The sequence below is a fragment of the Colossoma macropomum genome, unplaced genomic scaffold (genome assembly GCF_904425465.1).
Source record: "Colossoma macropomum unplaced genomic scaffold, Colossoma_macropomum, whole genome shotgun sequence".
Classification (NCBI taxonomy): Eukaryota; Metazoa; Chordata; class Actinopteri; order Characiformes; family Serrasalmidae; genus Colossoma; species Colossoma macropomum.
Window position 1 is genome coordinate 1,060,727 of NW_023494805.1, and position 12,546 is coordinate 1,073,272.

Genomic DNA, 12,546 nt, shown 5'->3' on the forward strand with positions numbered 1-12,546 from the left:
GAATGGGTGGGGCTAAACTGCTGTAGCTGAATGGTGGGGCTAAACTGCTGTAGACTGAATGGTGGAGCTAAACTGCTGTAGACTGAATGGTGGAGCTAAACTGCTGTAGCTGAATGGTGGAGCTAAACTGCTGTAGCTGAATGGTGGGGCTAAACTGCTGTAGCTGAATGGTGGAGCTAAACTGCTGTAGCTGAATGGTGGAGCTAAACTGCTGTAGCTGAATGGTGGGGCTAAACTGCTGTAGCTGAATGGTGGGGCTAAACTGCTGTAGACTGAATGGTGGAGCTAAACTGCTGTAGCTGAATGGTGGGGCTAAACTGCTGTAGACTGAATGGGTGGGGCTAAACTGCTGTAGCTGAATGGTGGGGCTAAACTGCTGTAGACTAAATGGTGGAGCTAAACTGCTGTAGACTGAATGGTGGAGCTAAACTGCTGTAGCTGAATGGTGGAGCTAAACTGCTGTAGACTGAATGGTGGAGCTAAACTGCTGTAGCTGAATGGTGGAGCTAAACTGCTGTAGACTGAATGGTGGAGCTAAACTGCTGTAGCTGAATGGTGGAGCTAAACTGCTGTAGACTGAATGGTGGAGCTAAACTGCTGTAGACTAAATGGTGGAGCTAAACTGCTGTAGCTGAATGGTGGGGCTAAACTGCTGTAGCTGAATGGTGGGGCTAAACTGCTGTAGCTGAATGGTGGGGCTAAACTGCTGTAGACTGAATGGTGGAGCTAAACTGCTGTAGACTAAATGGTGGGGCTAAACTGCTGTAGCTGAATGGTGGAGCTAAACTGCTGTAGCTGAATGGTGGGGCTAAACTGCTGTAGCTGAATGGTGGAGCTAAACTGCTGTAGCTGAATGGTGGGGCTAAACTGCTGTAGACTGAATGGTGGAGCTAAACTGCTGTAGACTGAATGGTGGGGCTAAACTGCTGTAGCTGAATGGTGGGGCTAAACTGCTGTAGCTGAATGGTGGGGCTAAACTGCTGTAGACTGAATGGTGGAGCTAAACTGCTGTAGACTGAATCCGTATTGACAGTTTTGTTGATAAAAATACAAAAGAACATGTTAAGTTAATCCTACATTTATTATTGTTTGTTATTGATGAACAAATCACATCAGTTACAATCTTAACCAGTAAAGGCACATCTGGAAAAAGCATCTCCAAAGGCAGGACTGCATTCTTACAATTTGCTCTTAAGTTACTTATTGCATAGAACCCAAAATCTCTTTGCATAACCTTTAAAAACTTTAGACCTTGTTCTACTTAATTTTAAGTTGAGTTCGACTTCACAACTTTAAAACTTGGCATATTATCATTAAACATTTCAACATTATTGCACATTACATGAGAGCTCTGGTATCCTCACCATTTCACTGTATACCGTCCCTCACTGCATACGGCTCAAATACAAATACACTTCAGAAAAACAGTTTCTGGGGAAAACTGCAGGCCTGGATTTCTTCAAAAATATCTAAACTTATATATTTTAAAACTACTTCTCTGTATATTTATTTACACTGTGAAATATTATAGAGTTTTTCTCCGAAAAACAGTGCAAGTTGAAATAAATACTACAGTTTTACATGTTGTTACTATTGATCTGTTAGTTTTGTATTGTAAAGAGTTCAGCTGAATGTACAGATTTTACGACTGAGGATAAACATCAAGAAATCTCAACGGCACCATTTTCACCTCTCCGTCGCACACAAAACTAAAGGTAACTTCTTATTCGCCAACTTGAGCTTTGTTCATTGCACTGCATTATGAATTGTAGAGTACATATTTTGAAAAAACAATTCAAAACAAACCAATATTGACGAGAGCTGAGTGTCCAGACATCTTGGGGTAGCATGTTTGTAAGAACAAGTGAAGATAATACTTCATAAGGATGATCTAAGCTAGAGTGAATCTCTTGTTATACCATATCCTCGCTCAGATTTAACCTGAACAACTGTACATTAATAAAATAAATTAATTCATTCCACAATCCATCAATAAAACACCTCATCTGACTTGCAATATGGTGCATGCTTTAAAAAGGACACAATATGTGGATCAGTAAGTGTGCTAAGAACTACTCTGAGGGTTGGTAAGCACAAGAAGATGCATCAAGAAGATAGGGATGCTGTTCCTGTATCCTCCTTTCTTGCTACAGGATTACTAGACTGATAGGTTGTTTTATTTTCCTTCATTGTTCTTTCCAAAAAGACAAAGGAATTGGATAAAGTCTTCTACAAAGGTCTACATCAGTAACAACGCTGATGAGTTTAGACACCTAAATCCACACAGAAGTCTTTCCATTTTTCACTATCGTCCCAGCCTTCTCTGGGCCAGCTTTGGGCCGGGCGCCCTGCTTTTCTTGGGCCGTGTTAACCCGGTTCTGCTCTGCTACGGTGGCACCGGAAGTTGGGCTGCTGGTTCTGGATGTCTGAGGGTTTTTGGCATTGTACGTTTGAAAGGCCATGTCCAGCTGCTCCTGTGCCACTCGTAGGTGCCGGTGCAAGCTGGCCAGATCTGATGGGATATTCTCATCTGGACTGGTGCAGTGCTGCTCCTGCCCAACTCCTGCCAAGTTCTGGTCATGGGAGAGCAAGCTGTTGGCCATGCGGATTGCGGGCTTGTCGGACTTGATCACGAGGTTGTACCCTGGTGGAGAGGCTGGAATATTCCTGGAATAAGGATAACCATAGGAATTGGGGTGACCCTGCCTCCGACGCTTGCGGATCGTATCCCTGAAGGCGCCGATGCCCAGGTGGAACATCTCACACACGTTTAGGACCAGACAGAGGCAGCTCACCACGTACATGATGAGCAGAAAGATGGTTTTCTCTGTCGGCCGAGACACGAAGCAGTCCACCTTGTGCGGGCAGGGTACCTTGTTGCAAACGTACGAGGGGCTCACACGGAATCCGTAAAGCAGATACTGACCCGCAAGGAATCCAACCTCAAACACGGCACGGGACAGCAGCTGGAGAACGTAGATCCTCATCAGACCCTCCTGCATGATCCTGCGGCGGCCGTCGTGCTTGGCAGGACCTTGATCCGAACTCTTCTCCACCTCCGGCTTGGCCTCCTGAACCTCCAGAGTGAAAAAAAAGAATGAGAATCAGGCTTTATTGGGCAATTGTGTTTGCACATTTAAAGAAATTGCTTTTGAATACACTGTAGCAAATGACGTCCTTAGAATTTTTAGGCTGGGTGTTGGACCCTTTGAATCAACCGGTGTTGTCGTGTGGACATGGTGTCAAATACACAGGCCAGAATTCTATCATTGCGCATCACGATTTATTATTATTATTATTGAGCACGCTACATTTTACATTCATTAAATAGCATCTATAAGAAAACCTAAACAGAACTGCTTTTGATTAATGCTTGAAGACATCCAGAATGGGGGGTATCTGCAAACTTCCAGGAGGGGACTTTTTACCAGTTTTCTTGCAATAAAACAGCAAAGAAACACTATGAAACACTTCAGTTTACTGTCTTGTTTTACTCTCTACCCTGCTGAAAAAAAAACCCTTAGAACCATTAGAACCATTAGGATTAAAACGGATGATTCTGCTTTCTAGTGGGAATTGGCTTTAGAGCCTTGAGGGACCACTAGTTTTCTCTAGGACACCTTTAGATCCCACTAAGAAAACATCAAATGCATCTGGAATCAGTCCCAGAACACCTGTTGCCATTAGAGTCTTCTACACTGTGATATCAACCTATCAGGTAAACACACAATACCATTACTGACTGTTGGACAGCAACAGGACCCAGCGGAAACTTCTAATTGGTTCTATGCGTTTTTAGCAAGGCATTCAGGTGTACAACACCACATTTCAGTAAAACCACCATAAACTAATAATTTATTTTATAGAAAACCTTTAGATTTCTTTGAGGACCAAACAATTCTGTGAATAAAGCCTACTGTGACCAAAAAGCTTGAAGACGAGTCACATTATCCTGCTCTTAGGATGAAGCCGAGATTCTGCCCATCTGGCACAAGCCTGGTCACCTTTGCCACAAAACTGGTAAAGCAATTATCGGACCTTCTGACCTTTGTGCACTTTCACATTTGAAATCCGTCCTGTGAATACCGCACTACACTATATCTTGTCTAAGCTGGGCACATCGACTTATTTAATGACAGGGGAAACACTGGTAGCTCATAATAGGTCACAATGGAAATTTTATTTTTATTCAATGTTATCCACTAGCTAGGTCTCCACTCCCTGCTAACAGCATAGACCAGAATGCCTGGTCACCAGCAAATCCAGTATATGTTGTGTTTTGGATGCTGGTATGCAGGTCAGCCAGCATGACCATGTTGGGTGATCAGCTGGACCAACACAGACCAGCTTAGTATGTAATGTATGTCTGATGTCTGTGCTGTTTTTTTTCAGCAGGGCCATCACACGGTAGCTAACAACCCTTATAAAAAGTATACAGTAAGTATACTAATATCAATGTACTGGTAATTTACTTGTAAGTGTACTACTTCAGAACTTCTTGGACTAAATTGGCCCACTTTTTAGTTTATAAAAGTTTTTTAAGTATTCTTTGGGTGTAAGAATAGTTTGAACTTTGAGTACACTACTAGTTTACATATGTTTTATTTTGTACTGCAATTATACTGTGTACTACACTAAAAGTGAACTTTTAAGTAACTGTTCAATTACTAGTTATATACTTCTATCCCACATTATAGTTTATATAGACTTTTAAGTATACTCTCAGTAAAGTACTAGTTTAAGTATGTACTTGTAGGTTTTCTTTAAATGACTTAATGTGATACTTAGTTTACTACTTATAATTTATTTTTGCACTTTAAAGTATACTAGTAGATTTCTATTTAGGTATTTTTTTATTCTTGAAATATACTTTTAACTGTAGTTTAAGTAGACTTGAAGTTAAGTAATATGAACACTACCAGCGGACTACACATATAAAAATTGATAAGACATACTCAGGATTAAGAACATATTTGTTTTCTTTATATTTTCAAACCAATATTGTACTTGATGCCAAAATATGAGAACATAACAACTCAAATCAACATTCCAGATCATGACAAAACAACACAACAAACACACACAGTCTTTAGGGAGGATTGATATTAGAATTGGTGGCGTGTAACCTCTCTGAAATCAGTTCCTGGCTGCCCACAAACAGGCTGTACTCTTCTACAGTTTAAAGATGAGTTCCACAAATGTACTGTTTACTCTGAGCTATTTCTCCCCAAAATACAAGCCAAGTATACTTAAACTTTATGTATAAGGCAAGAATACTTACTTATACTTTTCTTAAGTACATTTCAACCAAAAGATTAAGCACAAGTACAGACCAAATGTACTTGTAGTTTTCTGTATACATGTCAGTATAAGCAACGTATACTTGAATATAATTTCATCTAGTATATCTCTGATAAATACATAAAAAGTAAACAGAAAACATAGTACATTAAAAAACTTCTTTTGTTGAAAGGAAACCTGTGAGGGTGAGGGCTAACATACATCCTTCTTCAGTACTCAGCAGTCAAATCATCCTTGTCATATCAAAACCTTGCAACTTTATTTCTTTATGCCGTTTAAAAGTGCCAGCACCTCTTTACACTGTGTGAACCATTTCATGATGAATGGACCGACAGAAATGCTCCAACATTACTTAGAATAAAATCTTGTTTTATAATAGAGTTAAGAACTTTTTTCATCTCCTATAAAGTTGCAGTTTCTGAGATGCGAGGTTTTGAATTAACAGCAATGAAAGACTTCACTACCTCCAGCGCGTCCTCATAGATCATCGGCTCCACATCATCATCTTCTTCCTCCTCCAGGACCTCCTCCAGGTGATGGCCGGACCTCCACCTGCTCCTGTGGCTCCTCCTGTGCTGCCGCTGCTGTTTGCGGCGCTCCTCCTCCGAGGTGCGGGCGATCTTGTGGATGGCGTAGCCCAGGTACATGACGGAAGGTGTGGAGATCATGATGATCTGGAAGACCCAGAAGCGGACGTGCGAGAGCGGGGCGAAGGAGTCGTAGCAGACGTTGTCGCAGCCGGGCTGCTTGGTGTTGCAGGTGAACTTGGTCTGCTCGTCCGAGTAGATGGACTCTCCGCCCACGGCCGTCAACACGATGCGGAAGACGATGAGGACCGTGAGCCACACCTTCCCCACAAAAGTGGAGTGGTTATGGATCTCCTCCAGGAGACGCGTGAGGAAGCTCCAACTCATGTTGGTCATAGAAGCTGTTCACCTACGATCTGCAGACAGCAAGAGAGAAATTAGAGTCACTTTAGTACGACTTCCTTTCAGTAATGTTATCAACTGAGGACTCTGTAAAGATCACAGTGGCTTTTATCTAAACTAACTGTAGACTGAGGTTAAATGATAATAATTTGCTGTTGGGCAGTGTTCATGAGGATATATGACACCAACGTTTTTCATGTTACCACAATGGGTCATTTCTGTATTTCTCTGTAATCTATACAGAGATCTCTTATCCCATGTTGCAGAATCAGCGTTTACCCTCATCTAACACTCTGAATTCAGTTCACGAAGGCCTTGCTGATTCGCTGATGAGCTGAATCAGGTGTGTTTAATGAGGTAGTTTCCTGAAGTCTGCAGAGTTTTGGCCTGAAGCCTGACGCATGTGCCTCACAGGAATGGTTTGGCAAAAAATCAAATGAGCACAATTGTCCTATTACCCCAAATGTAGTCGATCATCCAAGACATGTTTGGTGACCGAATTTTGCTTCTTTAATCTGGATCTAGAGCTATGAAACTAATGTTTGCTAACAAAAACTAGAAATCAATAGTCACCCACATCCTTTCTGTAAATACAACCCCAAAACTTCTCTCAACCCTCTCAAACTACATCCAAGTCCTTAGTAAGGTTGCTCAGATTTGTAGATGTGGTTTAGGACACAGTATGACTTACTTTGAGCTATAAACCTGAACTTCACCATGTAACTGAATGATGCACACTGTGAAGTTTGGTTCATATTCATAGCTCTCAGTAACTCATACTCTGTCCTAAAGCACATCTACAAATCTGCACCACCTTAATGATCAAGAAGTGGGTTTGAGAGGGTTGAGAGAAGTTCTGGGGATATATTTACAGAAAAGATTTGGGTGACCATTGACTTTTAGTGTTTGTCAGCAAACCATGTCTTGGCTGGTCAACTACATCTAAGGTTATCACTGCAGCCCTGTAAAAGTCCTGGACACTTGATCAGTGGCTTTGATTTTTTATTAAATCAAGTGGACAGGCAGCTGCTTACGATGCAGTCAGAAATAGATGTCAGTTCAACCTCAGCTTTGTTATCATGTATTAAGTGCTGCCTAAACATCACCAGCAGTGCACTTTTCCCCAGATGTTAAGGCTATTCTCAAATGTTTTGACTGGATAAAACAAAGCAGTTTAAACTTAATAAGAATTGCTAACATATGAAAACGCTTGGATTCCTGGATATTACACCAAAAACCTGGACAATCCAAGGAAATCCTGGATGGGTGGCAACCTTAACTACATCCGGGGTAAGTGGAAAAAATGTGTACGTTTGATTATTCACCTAACTACTTATTTAAATAATACAGACAGCCTACTTCATGGACATACTTCCGGAAGAGTGAGTAGTACCTTTGTATTTTTAGAGTTGGATCCTTCATAACATTTCAAAAGAAAACAGGATTCTGTGTTTATCCAGATAAAAAAGTTACAGGCCTCTATCAGTAAGACATTTAGATGAGAGTGACTGTACTTCTGTGAATAACATATGGAAACACCAACCACCGTACATACAGTTCAGATCATCTCAGTTCCAGCTGTTTTCAGTTCTGCAAATATATTGACTCTCTGTCTCTGCAGTTCCTCTGTGGGGTTCCACAGTGTGCTGACAGCACTATACACCTCCTATTTAGTCTGGATCCCCAGATTACTTGATATGTAGCAGAGTGATTAACCCTCTCGATGTGTTCAGACCTTCTTAAACTCTCCTTTAAAGGCTCTTCATATAACATGATCCTCATATGTTTCATATCAAAATGCTCCGTTATCTTCATCACTACTTTCCAAAACTGCTACAGCAACTTCAGCAGCTGTAAACTCTCTGCACGCCGTTTCACATGAGTCTCCGATGTGGACTGAATGAAGAATGAAGGGTTTCCGGCGTGATGGTCTGTCCTTAGTGATTTCCCGAGTGTCCGTTGGTCAGTTTCACACAGAATGTAGACGGACAGACAGATCCACCAGTTCCACATGGTAAAAGGCGGATGATGTGTATCTCAGCCCTTCTTCATAGGCTCATAACTCCGAATGTGAGTCTCGTATGATCTCACGATAAAATGGAGTGGAAAGGCGACTCTACAGATTCAGGAAGTGTTTGAACTGGATTTCTGAGCTGGATCATCACAAAGATACAGACACAGATACACTGATCAAGCATAACATTATGACCACCTCCTTGTTTCTACGCTCATTGTCCATTTTATCAGCTCCACTTACTATATAGGTGCACTTTGTAGTTCTACAGTTACAGACTGTAGTCCATCTGTTTCTCTGATACTTTGTTAGCCCCCTTTTACCCTGTTCTTCAGTGGTCAGGACCCCCATGGACCCTCACAGAGCAGGTACTATTTGCGTGGTGGATCATTCTCAGCACTGCAGTAACACTGACGTGGTGGTGGTGTGTTAGTGTGTGTTGTGCTGGTCTGAGTGGATCAGACACAGCAGTGCTGCTGGAGTTTTTAAACACCTCAGTGTCACTGCTGGACTGAGAATAGTCCACCAACCAAAAATATCCAACAGCGTCCTGTGACCACTGATGAAGGACTGGAGGATGACCAACACAAACTGTGCAGCAGCAGATGAGCTATCGTCTCTGACTTTACATCTACAAGGTGGACCGACAAGGTAGGAGTGTCTAATAGAGTGGACAATGAGTGGACAGTGTTTAAAAACGTGCTGCTGGAGTTTGTGAACCCCAGAGGGTTAGCAAAAATATTTGCATCAGCAAGACAAACACGACAATCTTCTGGAAAAACAGATACAGGAAAAGATGCATGTAGTCAAGTTGATTATTCATATTTATTCCCTCACTTCCCACAAATCTATTCCTGGCCGATTCTGTTTGACCACTAAAAGACTCTGATGGGAAATTAAGGCCAAAGAGGTCTTTGACATTAGCAGTGGGCAGATGACTTCATATGAGTGGACAGTAGTGGAAAGTATAGTCATGGTGCATAGTGCTCCAGATTAACCTAAAGCAAGACTATAAAATATTCATTTTTTCTGACTGCAGCTGAAGATAACGCTTCCTCAAAGCCACACAAGTCCAGCTGAATGCCTCCACGGCCCTGCTCCTCCTAGCCTGCTAACTCGGTTAGCTTGGTAACCCAGTTAGGAGGAAGACAATGAAGCCAGCTCGACTTACGACAAAGCTTAAACTACAAATACATGAAGCTCAGACGCAAAAACGCATAAATCCAGAATGTAGATTATAAACATAGTGTGAAAGCAAAGCAAGGTTGTGTTGCAAAACAACACACACTATCTTAGGCAGCCTAGCTTCTGCGGCCATCTTCACTGCTGAGACCTGAGAGTCACTTTTGGAAGTTAATCATTGTGACCTCTTTGGTTCTGGTTTGGAAACGTCATGATTTCATTCATGGGCTGGAACACCAGGATAAACTCATTGGAACAAATATTTCTCCATATCTGGTGTAGAAGCCAAAGTACAAACATGCAAAATATTGTATTTCTTCTCAGGTGTTAGCTTGTGTGTTGTCCCCCTAGTGGCCACAACAGGTATTGTTGTATTTGTGAACAATACAGATAGGTGTTCGCTACCTGAGGACATTTAATAGTTCATGTTTGGGTCTTTTTTTTTGTTTCATTTGCTTTGAAGGAACATTTAAAAAAGTTAATATTAACCAGCTAACAAGGGATGTTAGAGGTCATTCAGTTTTCGTCCGCTGAGTAATGTTACACAAAATGTAGGAGGAACTTTACAAACAAGCCCATATACATGTGTTGAAATGATGCATTCAGAAGATGTTCATCTCTGTAAATAGTTGTGTTGTGAATGACATTACATGATTACAAAAACATGTAATTCATTAATAGATTATTTAGTAAATATTCCACACAGTGCAGGGGTCTTCAACCCGATCCTCAGAGCCCCCAGATGGTCCACATTTTCACTCCAGCCCAATGCATTATGAGTCAAGCTGGAGCAAACATATGCACAGTCTAGGGGTCGTGAGGACCACTGATACAATTAAACATTACAAACATTATATATGATACATTTAGTACGTAGTATGCAAATGAAGCAGGAATGTAAATGAGTGGAACTGAAGGATAAACGGGAATCAGTGAAGACCGGTTTAGAACGGTTAAAAGGGTGGTCTGACAGAAAAAAAGGACAGACCCCTGCAGGCTGACTGTAACATGGTTTAGGTTCTGAGAAGGTTCCCTGTGGATTAAACCTGAGGAGAACACAGATCTGCACCTCCACTGATGTGGAAAGAAGAAACAAGTAAACATCCCATGATCAGACTGACCAGGTCTCTTAAGAGAGAGAGAGAGAGAGAGAGAGAGAGAGAGAGAAAGAGAGAGAGAGAGAATTCTATTCTTCTGGGAAGGTTTTACTCTAGATTTTGGAACATTGCTGTGAGGATTTGATTGAGCATTAGTGAGGTCAGGTACTGATGTTGGATGGTCAGTTCTGGATTAATTCAACTCCAAAAGTATTGGATGGAGCTCCATCACTCCAGAGAACACAGTTCCACTGCTCCACAGACCAGTGCTGGAGGGCTTTATACCCCTCTAGCTGATTCTATTGGTCAGTGCTTTTCTATGGAGACTATATAAGCTATATCAGTAATGGGTGACCTTAAAGTATCTAAACTCACCCACTAGAAGGAGCGTCCAGATACTTTTGGATAGACAGAGTATTTATCCACAAGATCTTCCAAATATGTAGATACAATGTTTTGTTCCAGCAGTCCTTTATGACTGTACACAACTCCAATACTTACAATGTAACTGTACACACACTTTACAGGACTGGGCCCCCTTTATTTATTTAACTAGATTTAAAAGCTGTAGAGAAAATGTGGCTTCTAACAACCACCTGGAAGAGTTGGTCGACCCCAAAACGGCCCCCATCAGATAAACAGCACTTAAAGCTTTCATCTCTGAGAGAGAGGAGAAAATCAAGCTGATCAGATCTGAAAACATCCACAGGTGTTTCTGTCCATCCTTCCACTGTGAGAAGACGACTCAGCGCTGTGGGTCTGAAAGGATGTGTAGCTGTCAAGAAGAACCTCACTGAGAAAAGGAGACGGACACATCAAACAAAGAAGCTGAACGATGGACTGACCACCCCAGAGTCCAGACCTCAACACCACTGAATGTGTTTGATTACTTCAGAAAATGATCAACCAGCTTCTAAGACTGAACTTTGGAGGTGTGTCTGCAGATTCTTTGAGGAACTGAAAGTGAGTCTCCTGAACAGAATGGAAGCTGGAATGAAGGGAAAGAGAGACTCACTGACTCTCAGACAGCAGAGGGTAGAGTTAGCCGCTTAGGATTCTGGGTAATTGTCTGTTAACTATGGTTTCTGTTTTTTCTTGGATTTAATTAATGCAGGGTGGTCTCTGAATATTGCACAGTACTGTAAAGACAGAGATGGAGGGATGAATGGAGGAGTGAGCGTGTCACTACAGTCAGTGGAGGGTATTTGGGCTGCAGATGGTTCTACTGTTAATGAAGCCTCTGGAGAAAAGTGCTCACTCCACTCATTCCAACAAGGCTGAGTGCGTTTTGTACACTTTCATTAACAGTATAGCCTCAAATTCAGCCTCTAGCTTTATTTGATTATGATTATTCTGGAATGATTATAAATTATCTCTTTAAATAATGCATAAATGTACCTAGAGGAAGAGTTTACACAGCAGAGGAACATAAACAACAATACAATACATCAAGCTTTTTGTTTAGATTTCTATATTTGAAAATAACTTTATTTTGGAAAATAATGTATATTATACTGAAAATCAGTATGGTTGATTCTGATATTCCAGAATCAATGCAGGTAATTCCCAATCTTCATATTGAAGCATTGTGTATTCTTCTTTTTCTTAAAGTTTTTAAATATGCATTTAAATGACTGGCATCTTGCAGAACACTGTAAAATGACAAAGTTGTCTTTTATATATTAATTATATCTAATATTTTTCTTTATCAGAGTGCTGTGAGGCATTTTTAAACATTTCAAGACATTTTCTGACTTTTATCTTTAACTTTATCCTTTTACACTGCAAAAAATAGCCTCTTGTGCAGTAAAAAGATCTTACGCCTTGTCAATATATCTAATATTTCCAATTTTGAGACAGCTGTGCACTTATTATAAGATTACCTGGCTTATGTCTCAACATTTTCTATTGTTTTAGGTAATTTTATCAAACAAAACTCTCTTCATACTGGCAGATAATTTTGCTTGTTTCAAGCACGTTTCTTACGACAAGCCCAATCATCTAGTAATAAAGTAAATAATCT

At 41.0% G+C, this 12,546-nt stretch overlaps 1 protein-coding gene across 2 annotated transcripts in view; it reads right to left on the minus strand.

Moving 5' to 3' along the window:
* Positions 1–1,078: 1,078 nt before the first annotated feature.
* The window catches only part of gjc2 (gap junction protein gamma 2), a 39,427-nt gene continuing 27,959 nt past the window's right edge, over positions 1,079–12,546 (minus strand). For both annotated transcript variants that reach the window (XM_036597273.1, XM_036597272.1), the window contains 2 exons: positions 5,766–6,244; positions 1,079–3,077 (listed from right to left, as the gene is read on the minus strand). In XM_036597273.1, coding sequence (XP_036453166.1) covers positions 2,274–3,077; positions 5,766–6,224 — 1,263 coding nt within the window. In that variant the 5' untranslated portion in view covers positions 6,225–6,244 and the 3' untranslated portion in view covers positions 1,079–2,273. The remainder of the gene's footprint in view (positions 3,078–5,765; positions 6,245–12,546) is intronic.